The sequence below is a fragment of the Pocillopora verrucosa genome, chromosome 4, assembly GCF_036669915.1.
Source record: "Pocillopora verrucosa isolate sample1 chromosome 4, ASM3666991v2, whole genome shotgun sequence".
Classification (NCBI taxonomy): Eukaryota; Metazoa; Cnidaria; class Anthozoa; order Scleractinia; family Pocilloporidae; genus Pocillopora; species Pocillopora verrucosa.
The window spans coordinates 27,351,376-27,368,130 of NC_089315.1; the positions used below are offsets into that span (position 1 = coordinate 27,351,376).

General features: G+C 38.3%; 2 protein-coding genes across 2 annotated transcripts in view; one reads left to right on the forward strand and one right to left on the reverse strand.

The window, feature by feature from the left end:
• The first annotated feature begins 744 nt into the window (after positions 1–744).
• LOC136280221 (uncharacterized) lies at positions 745–12,429 on the forward strand. The gene is made up of 10 exons (XM_066165106.1): positions 745–808; positions 4,020–4,276; positions 4,732–4,852; positions 5,126–5,248; positions 5,333–5,455; positions 5,597–5,713; positions 5,853–5,975; positions 6,135–6,257; positions 10,712–11,233; positions 11,788–12,429. Exons 1-10 carry the CDS (start codon positions 745–747, stop codon positions 12,108–12,110), a joined length of 1,896 nt encoding a protein of 631 aa, XP_066021203.1. The 3' UTR covers positions 12,111–12,429.
• A 2,894-nt stretch (positions 12,430–15,323) lies between these two features.
• LOC136280407 (tubulin polyglutamylase complex subunit 2-like) overlaps positions 15,324–16,755 on the reverse strand; it is a 21,906-nt gene continuing 20,474 nt past the window's right edge. Inside the window, exons 5-7 of the mRNA XM_066165432.1 lie at positions 16,431–16,532; positions 15,915–16,078; positions 15,324–15,497 (exon numbers count right to left, since the gene is read on the reverse strand). Of these exons, the coding sequence (XP_066021529.1) occupies positions 15,324–15,497; positions 15,915–16,078; positions 16,431–16,532 (440 nt within the window). The remainder of the gene's footprint in view (positions 15,498–15,914; positions 16,079–16,430; positions 16,533–16,755) is intronic.

Genomic DNA, 16,755 nt, shown 5'->3' on the forward strand with positions numbered 1-16,755 from the left:
ATGGCATGACAGCTTTAGCTCAGCTCTATGCTCTATACTCTCATAGAGCACGCTCTTTCAACTAATGACAGCGCGCGTTATACCCGAACTTTATTATAATTTAATTCTTTATTATAAAAAACAAATAGATTCCAAGTTGCAGTGCATATGTTCAGTTTATAGATCACAGATGACGTCAAAATGTGGTAAGAACATCAGTGACACACTTGGCTGCTCCTCGTGTGTCACTTTTTTGTTCTTACCACATTTAACGTCATCTGTGATTTAGTACTGAACAGACGCAGGGCAACTAGGAATCTATTTGTTAAATAGAGCATGCTGATGACACTGATGTTCGCTTTGCAAATAAAGTTTTTTTGAAAATTGAAAGTAATTCTTGGGGAATTTAACGAATTATTTATTATAAAACAAATAGAGAAGCCTTGACTCTGCTTTGTTCTGTTGTAAAGCACTTAGGAAGCGGCTAGAGCACTCAAGAAGTAGGGAGAAACACTCGGCTACATCTTGACCTCACGCCTGACGCTTGGTCAATAAGGCATATGTTATTGAGTTTCACCAGCCAACTACACCCCAGAAGATCTTATTCAGTTATGACAACCACTGAGAACTTCTTAAATAATCATGGATTGGAGTATTTGAACGCGGATTCTTCAGCTGTCGTATTTTGCAAGATGTTTTCCTAAAGTTTGAAAACACGCTGTGGCCGTTCTCTGGAATTATCACTCACGAGCGTTTTCTGAGAACATGCTCTTTGTATTCTACTACTTCGTTCTCGTCGTTTTGGCTTCCCTAATACCAGAAGGACAAGGTATAGTTTGAGAAAATTTCAAATTTTTCATATCTATTTTTAATTATTTTTAATGACAACCACGGAACCTTGAAATGTCCGTTCAAGCTTCTCTTCTTGTATTAAATATAATAAATTATTTGATGAGACAACCTATGTATTTTATGTACCTATGTATGTATTATTAAGTCATTTTGTAACCCAGTTTTTTGAAGTAACAGGATCACGAACGAATTAAAATTTTAGGGAACATAGCCTGTTAAAGTATCTAAAAGTGAAAGTTTACTTTAAAAAAATATTTATTGTATCTTCAATGAAGCCCAAGAACGACTTTTTTATCGGGTACAATGGATAAGTTAAAAACTGGCAGACCTTCATTCGTATTTGAAGTCGAGGAGCTCCGTCGAACTCAACTGAAATGGCTTGGCTTGCTCGAATGAAAACTTTACAAAGCAGTAAAACTTTTCAAGTCTTGTAATGAAACTTTCTAATTCGTCACAACGGGAAAAATAACGTTTCGTGGAAATATGTTGCTCCCGCAAAACCTACTTAAAAATTTAAAAAAAAGGAAACAGTATTGCATCAAACTTGGCCTAAACATGTCATTTATGGTAAAACCTGGCCGATCCACCTTAGAAAGAAAGTTCTAACTAAGTTTGTGGGAAATAAAAAACAGGTGATTTCGACAAAAAGATTTTCTTAACAAAGACGACAGTTGACGTTTTAGGATTTATTGTTCCTGTTATACTCATTTATAATCTTGAAATGTACATGCTGGAGGGTAAAGTTCAGCGTTTCGCCTTCTAGTGACTGTTAATGCACGCTACTTTTGTTACATTTTTAGAGTTAAAAAGCTAGGACCTGAGTAGTGCTGAATCGCTTTTCATACCGAGGAGTTCATAAAATTTATAACCTCGAGAGTTATATGTGAGCGAGTTTGTTTTTCTCTAGGTTTGTTTTTCATAATTTTCACAGTATGCAGTATGCTCGAAGGCTGAACTTACGACATAACAACACACGCTTTGCATGAATTGACCAGGTTAAAAATCTCCGCGACAATAAACTTTATAAAGAAACTAAATATGCTCAGACGTTTCGTCTCAGCATGGTTCGTTCTTTAAACTTTCGACCATTATTAAACAAATAGAGAAGCCTTTATTGTGCTCTGTTCTCTTGTAAAGCACGCAGGAGGCGGTAGAGTACGAAGGAAGTGTAGTGAAACACGAGATGTAGTCGCCCAGTGTTTCTCTCCAATTCTTGAGTGCTCAAGCCACTTCCAAAGTGCTTCATAACAGAACAGGGCACAGTCAAGGCTTCTTTATTTGTTTTAAAGGAAAAAATCCGTTATATTCCCTACGCAGTAATTTCAATTTTCAAAACAACATTTACTTCCTGAGCGAACAACAGTGTCGTCAGCATGCTCTATACTCTCCTAAAGCAGGCTACAATAAAGCAATCAGGATACTCATTAGAGTGATTCAAATGAACTAATTGGTTAAGCACGTCTGAAGCTGTCAAAAATGTTAAACCATCTAAGTTCACAAACTATCAACGCCTACAATCTGCCATAGTTCACAAACTGAAATAGTTCGGTGGGCCGAATATAACACTTTTGCCTTAAGTGTCTTAGTCTTAATACGGACTCTGAACGTGAAAAGTTTAATGAAATCCGGCCGAATTGTGGCTCATAAAAACAGTTTTTTCTCGTGACAATTAGAAAACAAACGGCGCAAGGCGTGTGTTTTTTGAATGAACGACAGCCGAATTCACAGGAAAAAGATTGCTCGGGATGACAGCGCCGAAAAACTCGACTGCTGTGAGTGATGTGGCCCACTCAACGCATCGGGAAGGATATCAGAGCAAGCTCTTAGTTCAGTTCACTCGAAGGGCGTCCGATGTTATTTTTGAGGTTTGCTGCACTTTAATGACCGGAGATCGCTATGATAAGCTAGTCGCGATGGACCTCAGCATGATCGCTGTTGCTCTGACATGCTCATGATTTGCATGAATTTAAACTTTATATACTATACGAGTGTCAGCTGTGTTTGATTGTTATTGCTTTACATAAGTTTATAATCAAAATGAGCGTGAAAACCTTCAAAACTCGGATTGTCCATTTTGTTTTCTTTGCTAGGATTTTCGTCTCCTCGCACGTTAGAATAGTGCAAATTACAGAGCTTGGCATGTTTACAAACCCTTATTTGGTTCTTCTGTTGCTACTTGCCGGCTCGCTTATTCCGAAATTTCACTTCCAAGAAACGAAAAAAGGGTAGAGAAAGTACAAATTGGCAGATGACGTGACAGCTTTGGCTCAGCTCCGTGCTCTATACTCTGGTAGAACACGCCCTTTCAACCAATGACAGCGCGTGTTATTTCCGAACTTCATTGCTGATTTTCACGTGACATCATCAAATTCGAAAATCCAAAAATACGGGGCAACGAAAATTTTTATCCTCATCAGGCATATGGGGGTATAAATTTGTATCCGTTTTCAAATTTTTAACACAAAAGCGTGCTTGGTTTGGAAACCAAAGCAGTTTGAAGTTCAGAGTTATGGTGGTTGCGTGACATAAACCTCCGATAGCGTTTATAGACCTATCTGGTGATTTTCAACGTTTTTCCATACTAATTTTTAGAAAAGTGTTTTCGTACGTTTTTTGGTTTAGTTTAGATAATCAGTGGGCTAGATAGCCAAAGTAAGTTCCAGAAGTCCTCCACTATTCCCAGCCGCCATGTTGGCGGACCAATGATAATCACCAGCATGGCGGCTCCATACTTGACTCTGTAACTTTGCGCCAAACATTTCGACGAACATCTTACGTTTGGGAAAACAAAGAGACCTAAAACTTGGAGAAGTGCTTCCTTAACCTTTCTCCTATAACACTGCAATTTCTGAACCTTATCCACTGAATTTCTCTCTCTCGATGTGTAACAATGAAAACGATCAATATAACACTTGATAAACACGAGTCACTCTAGATATCAAAAAAGTTGTCTATTGATTTTGGCAACAATTGATCACGATAGCTGAACGCTTCCGAAGGAAGATTAAAATAGAAGTGATTACTCAGAGTATAAATTAGAATCACTCGACTGGTGTTATTCTCGTGGCAAAAACACAAAAGGAAAACAAAGCAATAATTGAGCACTAACACTGCTCTCGATTTCGAGTTTCAAAAGATGTGCTCAATACTACATAGCCACTTTCTAACTTAATGTAATATTTCACCAGGTAACTGCCGTAATTTTAAGTTTACCAGTTTTCCTAAACCTGGCTACAGGTTGGAGAATCACACGGTTCGAACCATTCAAGTATTCGACGAGGATCTCTGCATGGCGCAATGCTACCTGGAACCTAACTGCGTCAGTTATAACTTCCACACGATAACACAGCTGTCTGGAACGCACAAGTGTGATCTGAATAACGCTACTATTGAACACGATAAAGATCTGATGAAAAACGAAAGTTATATTTACCGCGGTGCTGAGGTGAGAGAATGAAATTCTTTGTCTCGTCGAAGCTTCTTAACAAGACCAAGGATTCCCTAGCCTATCCCCCTCCAACAACCAAAAGAAAGGTTATGATACTTACACGTTTAAACTTTGAAATAGAGAATTGGGAGAAGCATATTATTTTTTATTATTATTAATTTAATATCCCACCTCCGGAGTTGTTGTGATACATTTTGAGGACACATTTTTTTTCTCGCTCTGAACAGTGCCACGTGTATAAAGAGAACCTATGTTCAATGCAGACATTTGCTTGAAAAATAAGCCAGCTTGCGTGGAACATATGGGCATATAAATGAGAGCACACACGAGGACCATTACAGAGGACGTATAGATTTGACAAACCTGCATAACATTCAGAACTCGCAAACACGAACGCATGCGCAGAAGGTTAACACAAAAATTAAAGTGCTCCTATTCGTTTTGTTCGTAAGAATGCTTGTGCCAGAAATCCTTGCAAGAATAATGCAACATGCCAAGCTGGGTTTACAGACAGAGATTATCAGTGTTTATGTGTTCTTGGATCTGGATTTGAAGGCCATGATTGTGGTGAAGGTGAGCAATCCTCTGCAATTTGTTTCCAATCAGTAAGATGATAAATTTGTTTTTTCTTTTACCATTTTTTACAATGAACAACTGCTGAAGCGGATGTCAGTAAAACTGGATACAAATTCTACGCCAAGGTCAGAGATGATACCATCATTCGATAAATTTATCACCGAGACGATGAAAAGCATTAAGTTCTCCAATCTCTGCTTTCAGCCTTTCTCTTTTATTTTTTTATCGTCGTCATTGTCATTATTATAATTTTGTCTGATTTTCATTTAGATATAGATGAGTGTATCACCATAAAACACAGCTGCGAAGGAGATACGACATGCAATAACACCATCGGATCGTATATCTGCAGGCGTAAGGAGGGATATCAAGAAATTGAGACAAACGGTATTGGTAAGTATTCTTATCTGACAACAGGAAACGTTAACTTAAAACAACAACCTTGGCATAATTGTGATGCTCACTTTGTTGTCTAAGACATAGATGATTCTTGTAAAGAAACAAATGGCTCTGATGTAAATGCTGAGTGTAACAATACCCTGAGATCTTACAACCACACGTGTAAATATGGATTTCAAGAGAATGAAAACAATTGCACAGGTAACTGTTTTTAACCTATCATGCTTTTTTATTTCACCTTCCCAGTTTTATGAATTGAATACAAACCATAACAGAACAGAACACAAGACAAAGCATAAAAAATAGGTTCATTTAAATGATGCTTCTTTCTTAATGTTCTAGACTTGAACGAATGTATTGACGGAACACACAGTTGTGATAAGGATGCTGAGTGTAACAATACCTTGGGATCTTACAAGTGCAAACATGGATTTCATGGAAATGGAACTAACTGCACAGGTAACTGTTTGTAACAGATCATGCTATCTTATCTCACCTTACTTTTTGGAGGTGACTTTAAAATAAAAAAAAATCAAGAAATACAAACAAACAAACATTAACAAAACATTTAAATGATACTTCTTTTTTAATGTTCTAGATTTGGACGAATGCTCTGACGGAACACACAACTGTGATGTAAATGCTGATTGTAACAATACCTTGGGATCTTACAAGTGTTCGTGTAAAGATGGATTTCATGGAAATGGAACTTACTGCACAGGTAACTGTTCGTAACACATTATGCTTTCTTATCTCACCTTACTTTTCTGAGGTGACTCTACGATTAAAATAAATCAAGAATAACAAACATTAACAAAACACAAGACAGAAACATAAAAAAAGGTTTTATTTTCATGACATTTCTTCTATAATGTTCTAGATTTGGACGAATGCACTGACGAAACACACACCTGTGATGTGAATGCTAAATGTAACAATACCTTGGGATCTCACAGCTGCACGTGTAAAGATGGATTTCAAGGAAATGGAAGGAACTGCATAGGTAACTGTTTGTAAAATATCATGCTATCTCATTACACTTTCTGCATGCATTTTCCCATTCCCGAATTTTGTCTTTCACTTCAACTATCCTATGCTTGGCGGAGTGGTAAACAAGCCTGTAGTTCGTTCCAGTAACGTGGTGTTCATCCTCACGATGGTGCTTTACGATAAGCTTCGTCGCCCAGTTTCATCTCGGAAAAATTATCGGAAATCGCATATCGTAAGGTAGACTTTAAGTAAACCTTAGTAGACCATCGCTGCGAAGAAGACCATCAAGATCGACTTTCGGCGTCAGCTCGGGCAATTTACTCCTCTACTGTAAGGCTCATTTATTTTAATAGCTAGGAACTCCTCGGCGAAATCAGCCCGCTGCGTTTCTCCGATTATTTGTAACTCAGCTTGATTTCGTTAGGAGGAAGAGGACCGTCTAACCGTCCTTTCTCTTTTGTGTGGCACTTCACGACAAATCTTATCATATACAATGTCACTCGCGTGAGTTGAACCAACTTGACCGATTTTCAGGTTTTAGTTTCCACCTGTTATCTTCGACGACTTCAATAGAAACGAAACTGTGTGGATCAAAGACTTCTCGGTTTTGACCTCTAGACCCTCGTCGATCTTCACTTGTGGCCACTTGTTTTCTGCTTGAGAAAGAAATTGCGGAACTTGCCACCGAAGTTGAATCGTCACGATGTATTTAACGTCCATTCCACGGGAACATATGTAAGCTGGTAACTCCAATCGAAGTGTTGTGATAAGCGTGAAAGGAGCAAGCTTGGTCTTGGATGCAATCATGAAGACTTGTAATACTCTTTATCGTAGGAACATCTTAGATAGCTTAATATCCCATGAACACTCTTTATGCTTCCATGAAAGTGAGGGCGCTGCTCGATCTCTCCGCTTTTGACTCCCTTAGACTTCTAAGATATGTGATTTATTTCAAGATCTCCAGCTCTAGAAACCATCGTTCGGCTTGCTCAGCGATCTCTTGAGTAACAGTATCATCCCATCCCCCATTTCCCACAAATCTTGAGTAAGGATCTTTGCTTGGACTATGAACGGATTGGCGAGACCTAATGGATCAAGTATTTCGGTTATTATCCCCACGATAGACCTTCAACTGGAGTTGTGATTCGAGGAGAGAAAACATCATTCAGAGCATTCCACATAATTCCGAAGGTTTTTGTCACTGGCAAAGTGTCGTGGCTAAGGTTAATTTCGAGTGCTCTGAGTTTCTGCGGAGTGACTGATAGCACCTCTGGAGAGTAAATTAACTATATACGAGCCTTCTCTCCTACTTTATTACGCAGATCTTGAAGTTCTTTGAACAAATGGATTGCACTGTCAAAGAATTGTATCTGCATATGTATGTTGACTTCTGGACAGTTTCGGAGGCATGAGGTAAATTCTCTCTGTTATTTCTTGGTGTTTCCTGAGACACAAACTGGGCACAGAGCGAAGCGGATGCATCTCCAAACACGAAGTCATTTCGATTAACTTCCAAATTCTTCCGAAGAAATCCAAACATCGAACGGTCTAGAGGCGAGATGTTTATTTGTAAGTACATTTCACTGACGTCACATGCAATGACTACTTGAAAGGAGGCCTTCGAACAGATCTGCTTCAAGCTTGGGGTCCAGTGGAATTTTATCGTTTAAAGATTATCTTGAAACTTTGCACTGGTATCAAATACGGTTCTCGTCTTTGTAATGGACCTCTCAGGACGGCATACAGAGAGGTGAGGGAGGTACCACTGACACTGTGGCTCCTTTTCGGGGTAAGAGGAATAACGTTCTGATAGTCTTCTCCTAGCAAATATTGTCGCTTTAAACGCTTCTCTGTATTTCTAAGGCGGCTGAAGGCCATCTCTGGTTGTCCGGTAACGACGGACGGTCATGATTATAAGGTGTGGCAACTTGGTAACGCTCTCCATCGTGAACGAATGAGACTAGAACCTTATCAAGGACTATCTCCTCCTCTCTTTTTATCGGTATTGCATAATTTTCGTCGACGCCTAAGGTGTCAACTTCCTAGAACCGCTTCATAGGATCGTTCAGTTCGTTAAATGCCTTTGATCTGCTTAAAAAAGGTACTAGCGAGATTAGTTCTGTTCGTCTTCCTCGATGCTTTTCCTTCTGGAAAGCCAATATTCGACCACCCCAATGGCCTTAGTCTAGCGATTGCTTCTCTTCCAGTTTTTCTCTCGAGTCAACCTTTGCAAAATGAAGATCATCTGGTCTTGACCAATAAGAAGATCAACCATGACATTAGTTGCTGGTTCAGGAAATATACAGACACGTAAGTGAGGCCACTGCCTCCAAACCTTCTTATGAGAGTATCATTCGCCTCCTCGCATGCTTCTCCTAACAAAGCCATCGCTTTTTCTTTCTTCAACTGGCTTATTTCTCATTCTCGTGGACTTTTTTTCTGCGTCGCATGCCTTAATAAGCTGAAGGGAATTATGCCAGTCCGCATTTCTGGCTCGGGGACATGCGAGGGTTTTTCTTGCTTAAACTTCGAGAACATTTTCGTGAAATTCTTTAACAAGTGAATAACCACTGGATATCAATGACGCTAAACCAAAGCAACTGTTTTTTCTTGCGACATGCGTCTCTATAATCTGTGAGTTACCTTAGCATTGTTATTGCGATGTAGACCTTTCACTGTAGAACGAGAGATAAATGACGTAGAAAGAGCGCAAATTTCAAAACAGTAAACTCGATTTATAGTTCAAGAAAAAGTGGGCTTCGATCGACAAGAGAGCGAAGGTTTGTGATTTTGGATGGTTTTTCGATAAGCTTAAACGACAATAAGGCAAAAGTGGGTGATTTTCTGAACGACACGGAAAACTTTTGGGCTCAGTGAAATCGCAGAGGGAGTTTCATAGAGAGACAATAGCCAAAATATTGTAATTTTTTGGCTCGATCGACAATGGTGCTAAAATATTTTCGAACACACACTGTTGATGATGTCGCAGATAGTTTTTTGTTCGTCTCGTGCAATGATGGCACGAAAGAGCGTGATTTTTAGAATTACGCAAAACGTGCTGAATGGTTAGGAAGTTGTAGAAAGAGTTAATTGTATGGCTCGTGCAACAAGAGCGCGAAAATTTATGATTTGAATGTTTAGTAAGTTGCAAAGGGAGTTCCTTGTGCGGCTTGGGCAACAGTAGCTCGAAAGAGCGTGAGTTTTTTAAAGACGTAATGGATGCGAAAATGTTTAGGCTCGATGAAGTTGCAGAGGGAGTCATGGTTGGTTTCAGAGACGATTATGGCACAATAATTTTTATAGATGTGAATGTTGGTGGAAGCGCAAAGATAATTTCTTGTTTAGCTCGCGCCATAACAGCTCGAAAGATCGTTTTTTTTCAAAGGGACGCGAAGAGGTTCGAACAAACTTCTTAGCACGAGTGACAGTGATGCGAAAGTTTTTGAGTTTTGAATGTTAATGCTCGTATGACAGTACTGTAGCGCGAGGGTTTTTTAAATTTTTAATGTTAAATAAGTTGCAGTGTGAGTTAAGTAGAAAGATAAGGAAAATGCATTTACAGAAATTTCAAAACAGTCCTATCCTCAAAACTCTCCTCAAAGTTTAGGCCTTTTTACTATGAAAAGATACAGGGTTTTTCATCTCGGTGGTGACCAACCTGAAATTTCGGTATCGGAATCGAGAGCAGGAGCAGAAGAGTAGGCCAAGCACGCTGCGAGATTCTAGGTATGTCTAAAGACAAAGTTTGATACCAGGAAAGAGAAGAAAGAAACTCGTGGCAGAGGGGAAGAAGTGCTTTTCTCTTTAGCTTCTTTTTAATTCAGGCCACTATTTTGCATGGAGGGAGACACCATAGGGATATGTTTATTCATCCATTCTGTAAAAGATAACGATTTACGGTTTGTGTCATCTATTGACGTCAAGATTCGTTCCATCTTCCTCTTTTTTAAAGCATTTTTTAATGGTATTCTTGTCTACTTTGCACAATCTGTTGAGCATTCTTCATCTCATTTCTGTCTCTTAAGATTTCACGAATCCTTTTATCACGAATGGTAAGCAAACTTCTTACTGCCATCGAAACTTTATTCCTGAGAATTTTTTCCTTCTGCTGCACAAGGTCAACCTTGCCATCAGGGCGCTTTCTTGACATTTCCCGTCCTCTCCACTTTTCGGAAAAAGCGTCTCGTGGGCCAGGAGGCGTGCATTTTGATTGATTTATTTGTTCCTTCAGCGCCTCTGACTCCTGCTGATTTAATCTTTCATTGGATCTTAGGCGATGTATCAACCAAGTATTCTTACTTGTTGCAGGAATTCTCAGGAGATTTTTTTTCTTTATCTTTTTCTGCCGAATTTACAGGAATCTTTTTCTTAAGTGGTAGTGGGCATTATAAACAATTCCTACTATATTTTTTGAAAAATTCTTACTAGTATCAAAATTCTCCCTTTTATTTTGTGTTTATTGCACAGGCTTCACAGCTGTGTTTACAAATCTTGGTAGGAGTGGAAGGATAGGTTCAGAGTCGATTGGTAGTTACTACACAGGTCAGGATCATGATGGACAAGTTGCAGTGTCCAGCGGTATTCAACAGTGGACTGTGCCACATACTGGTGAATACAGAATAGAAGCAATAGGAGCTTCCGGGGGATACGGTGAGGACAGTATCATCAAGAACGGAGGAAGAGGGGCACGGATGATTGGACACTTTAATTTGACAAAAGATGAGATCATACATGTCCTTGTTGGTCAAAAAGGGAAAAGAGGAGATCACGACAAACAAACTGCTGGAGGCGGAGGAGGTACATTTGTAGTGAAAGAAGACAACACGCCTTTGATTATAGCTGGAGGTGGAGGGGGAATTAAAAATATGTCAGAACAACATCTGAGATGTGATGCGTCCACAAGCACCACAGGGAATGCAGGGGACAACTCGCCATTGGGTTCGGGGGGAAGCAACGGACATGGAGGACGTACAAATGGACGGCTTTCTGGTAGGTGGAGAATTTTCTTTTTATAAATACTAAGATTTTCGTTGCATTCCACTGCCATCCTTCAGGATCTTAAACCAAATGAGAGAGTAAGTCGCTAATAATCAGATTTTGAATGATTTATTAAATCAATAGTTATCGAAATTATTTTGAAGTTTTCCTTTCATAATACTTTGGAAACGCCTCATACAAGCAGTTAAAATTCTGTCAGATTTGGCTTTTTCCTTTTTTGAATTTCCTGCACATTTGTCCGATTCTCTATAGCGATCCACGAATATACGGCAGGAGAAGACGTCGAAACAGATGACAAGGCTTCTTATTCGCTAATATTGAACCTGGATGAAATAGAAACACTAAACAGAGAGTCGAAGCTAACCCTAAAGCTGACTTGTCCTCACAAGATTTTCATTAACAATATCCATGCAATAATTAAGCCTCAAAAAACCAAGAAATAAACCTCGTTGCGAAACACTGGAATCGTTGATTGATCGCAATAACTCAAATTTAAAGTTGCTATTTTTAAGAGAACCACTGATCACTTTTTGATTGTATTATAGGTGGCGGCGGCGGCGGCTTCCACACAAATGGACACGATTCAATATGCCCAAGGTATTTTAGTGGGGGGAAAGGAGGTTTCGGATATCATCAAGGGGGAAAGGGTGGATGGTATTGGGGTGGGTTTGGAGGTGGCGGTGGTTTTTGTACACCAGAAAAGGGACCGGGCGGAGGTGGAGGTTATTCTGGGGGAAGTGGTGGGGCTAATGAACATATTTCCTGTGGGGGAGGGGGAGGTTCTTTTAACGATGGAACAAGTCAGTTTAATGAATGTTGCTATAATAGCGCTGGTCATGGCTGGGTAAACATCACATTTTTCCAATGAAGAGCACATGGCAACACTTTTGTTAACGTTTAGTGGTAAACTACTTTCGCTTAAACGTGTCCTTAATGCAAATACAGTTTCCAATTGGCCAATAAATAAGCAGGTAAAGAATTTGCACTTGTTCGTATTTTGTACAAAAAAAATTTGTTAAGTTGGTTCTCCATATTCATATACATTTCAATAACTGTATTTCCTCGAATGAGCATCTGCCAGGCGCTTACTTATAATTTTGGCTAAAGGGAGGGGCGCTTATCGGAAGAGGGATGCTTATTCGAGGGGGGGCGCTCGTAAGGAATCTATTAACCTGTACTAATTCCACTGTAGCTGAAGCTTAAAAAGTTCTATATAAAATGGTAATACAAATTGATTTTATAGGCAAGGGAGCAGATGCCAGGTCTGTCTAAACTGTGCTCGCAAAATGCTAAAAAGTTGCCCTCTGAAATGTCAAAAAGTTGCTAAAAAATTGCTTATATTAATAAAGTTGCTACTTAAATTTCTTGAAATTTTGTTTGTAGACAGTAATTAAAAGCTTTATTTTTCGCTCTACACAATAATTTCTAACATCCGAAAAGAAATATAGCTTGAAACTTAGCTTTAAGAAGTTACTTACAAATATGGGTGTAATTTAAGAGTAATCTGGAAAATAAAGAAACGAAGATGGATTTTTTTTGGGCTTCATTTCAGCCAATTATCCGTTCTAATTATATCAGATAAGGATCGCAATAGGCCTGCGAAACGATGTCAAGTAATAGGTTATGTGAAGTTTTTTTCGTGCTTGATATGTGCTCTAAACCTTGATTATGTTAAAAACATTCTCAGAAAGGCAAAAATTGCTCCAGTTTGCTACAACAGCAAAAAATTGCTCCAGACGCTAAAAGTAGCTCAAATGTTGCTGAGTGCAAACGAGGAAGGCCTCGTAAGCGCTTATTTGGGGGAGGGCGCCTAGTTGAGCGTAGGAGCCGTCTCAGTTATCTGACTGAATCATTTCGGATCTGATTCATTTGCCAGTAATCAGGATACTAGCGCTTTTAAATACTTCATGTGATGGCACGTTCAAATTACGCTAAACTTTATTCACTTTTTAGATAGTCATTTTTTCTGCCAAAGTCTAGAATAACTTTTCAGGAGGCTCTTATACTCTTTTACTAAAGTGGGGGAGAATGCTATACTTGGCATAAAGAAAGGACGTTTGCGCCTGGTAACGACTAGAAATTAATTATCTAGAAAATTTTTCTTGCTTCCAAATGCACAAAAACCTTGGAAAAAAGCTTTGTGAGAGTTACAGAAAGGATCTCTCAGTTTTAGTGTTGATCAAATAGTACTTACTCATAATTTTAACATGTTAATAACTATAGTTATTTAAGTCAATAAAGTGATTTTTCGCTGTTAAAAGTTGTTTTGTTGATTTCAGGCCTGGCATCTGGACACAAATCATCATCATCATTATCAGTTTCCACTGACGGGGATAGTGATTCACCCATACCAACAAGTGAACTATCAGATAGCTCACATCAAATCAACAACAGTTCAGATGAGCTATCGTCAAGTAACAGTGATATCATAACATGGCGCACAAGGTAGATATGTTTGATAATCCTCTCACTCCTATGAGTGATCAAGACAGAATTTCTCCTTACAATATCAAGCAAAGAAGTGATGAGAATTAAAAAATTTATATATATCAATTAGAGGATTATATGTATTAGTTCATCCAATACCAAATTCTCAGAACTAACATCATAAGAATTATAAAACAGAAAGTAAGAAGTTCAACAAAACAAATAAGATCTTAGGAGTAAAAGGGTCAAGTTCATGTTATTTTTTTCTGTACAATAGAGTTCTATCAATTCAAATGCTCTCTAACGAGAAAGATTGGAACTTTTGAAATAAGTAATTTTCATTGATAAAATCAGTGTCTTCTTGTCTCTTCTCCTTGTACTTTCACTGCATCATCCAGCTACTTGGGGATAAGAATAATCTAATTTATCAACAAGAGTGTGTTATCTTCAGTTGCCATAGTACCAATTTCTCTTTAGTTAATTAATTTACAAGGAAATGTATAGTAACCAAAAGGTAGAATTCTAACTTGAATCAGATCTTGAGAGTTGAAGAAAAGGGCTCCTGCTCCTTGTAACAATAAGCAACATTTATTCTTGTCTTACAGGAAAAGTCCAAGGAAAAAAGCTCAAGCAAGTTCAAGAAAAAAGATTGCTGAACTCTGTGATAGACTATCTGATTCAGAGGACATGTTATCATCATCGTCACCATCATCAAGTAAAGCATCACAATCAGAGTGACAGCTAAAGACGGAATTGAAGAAGTCTATTAAATCTTTAGAAGTATTTAATTAGTGTCTTTCCCTGTTGGTTTTGTTTAATTTTCAGAAAGAAAGAATTGGTGGTAGCACTCAGCGTGAGGGTCAATGATCCGTCCACTTTAAAGCCGTATTCTTAGAAGAATCACAGTATTGCTAAAGGTTCTTATCTTACAGATCCCAGATTCCCAGCTAGGTGCTTTTATCTTTGACAAAGTTAGTCACCTATGGCACCAGGGCTGTGCCAGAACACACCCCTGTATTTAGACATATTTGAGATCCAAAAGCCTGCATATAGCTTTATGCTGCAAGTAGAAAACAGGGTTGGAACTTGTGATGAGAATTAATTATACATGTTTCCATGATTTTAGGCTGTCCATGCATAATGCAGAGTATTTTCATATTTCCTCTATTAATTTTTATATACTTTTCAATAATCTTGTAATCTTATTTATTTTGCATCAGATGTCTAATATTGTGTTTGCCAAAGATAGAGACTTACACTGTAGTGAAGTGTTTAATTGGATCGATCAAATTTTAGTTTTTATTTAAATATTAGTACTATGCATACTATACACAGGGCGTGAAATTAACTTGCTCCAATTAAGAGAGGAGGCTGCAGTTTATATCCCTTTAAGGAATGGAAGCTGGAAGGGATTTGATCAGTGACAGAACTGTCAACACATCATCATTTCTTTGTAATATTATTATGTTGATAGAACCCTGCTCAAAACTGTTTTGCTTTTCCATCCCAAGTACAAATTTTAGATTGGGGAAGGTGGTGATTTACGATATCATTTACAAAATAATTGCATTTCTATTTTTGCTATTTTCAAAAGCAATAGGTAACCTTGACTTCCAGTAAGTTAGTTTCCAGTAATTTATTCCTTTGGTGCTTTTCAGACAAAAGTTGTGGCTTTGCTGTTCATGAAACACGTCAAAGTGCACTTTAAGATAAAGAGCTGTACCTCAGTCTTATTTCTCTCTGTTGAATTTGGCTTCTGTTGGGCCTTTTGTTCCACATTGGCCATGCCAATGGCTAATCTAGTTGGTGCATAGAGATTGAACCATTGCTGTAAACAGAAGAAATGATTTCCTATTAGTTTCCACCAAGTTTCTGCAGAGATACCAACCCTCAGAAATAAATAAGGAACCTTTTAACTGCAAAAACCATGAACACCAAAAGTGAGAGTCTGCTCTGAAAGCTTCATTGCAAGTTGCTCTTCCTTGAGTGAATGCTGGTCTAATGGAAGTAACCTCTGTGCACTTCCGAAATTATTCCGAACTGTTTCTAGTACACATTTATCATAAACTTCAAAGTTGAGAGAATTAGAACTTCTGGTGTTGACAGTCTTTCCCAACAACACGTCATATTTACCACTCAGTCCATGGGCTCAAACCAGGACCTTCCAATTCAGTACATTAATCTTAAGTCAAGAATAAGTGACTGATTTAACTTGTTGCAAAATCACAAATTAAGTTATGCCTACCTTTGTTTCTGGACTTAGACCTGTTGTAGTAAAAAGATATTGCCAGAGAGGAAGGCCAAGATGTACTATCATCATTCTGAAATAATCAGTGAAAGATGAAGCAAGATACCACCATTCCAGTGAACGATCAAGAAACCAGATCTCAGGTTGTCCTGTTGTTTCTCCTGAGAACAGGACATTGTGATGAGCATTGACAAGTTTTTTTTTTCTCTATTTTGGGCACATACCAAAAATCCACTAATTTTGAGAACTAGCAAACTTGCAGAGGAGAGACAGAAAAAATGAAGGATATTCCAATGCCAAGAACTTAGTTGACATAAAAGAATGTCTATGTTGTGGTTCAATTTTGTCCTTGGTTCAAATTTATTTTCCTTTGTTTCAAACTTGTTATCATACATTACAATACACAAAAACAAAGGATAAACCAAGGATAAAATTGAACCACAACATCTATATCAACCATTTGGCAGCTTGGAAAAATCTACGATTTTATTTGAACTGTCCAACTTCACCTACCAGCTTTGATGTCTTTGTAAACCAAACAGACTTTACCATAGCTGTCACATGGATCCAGCTCAAAAACCTTGCAGCGATTATCAAAGTGTGGTTTTAGGTGACCTGGTGAGGAATTGAAAACAAAGGAAAGAACATCATCTGATGATCACTAGCACTTCTCAGTCTTAGCTGAGACAGATCTTTATTATTGACAAAATCATGGTATTCAAGGTCCTGTTTCAGTGGCAGATCCAGGGGGGTAGGATGAGTGGGGTTCAGATCCCTCTCCATCAGATCTGACAAATTTTTGAAAGAAAGCTTCTTGAAATGTGGGATCACATATTAC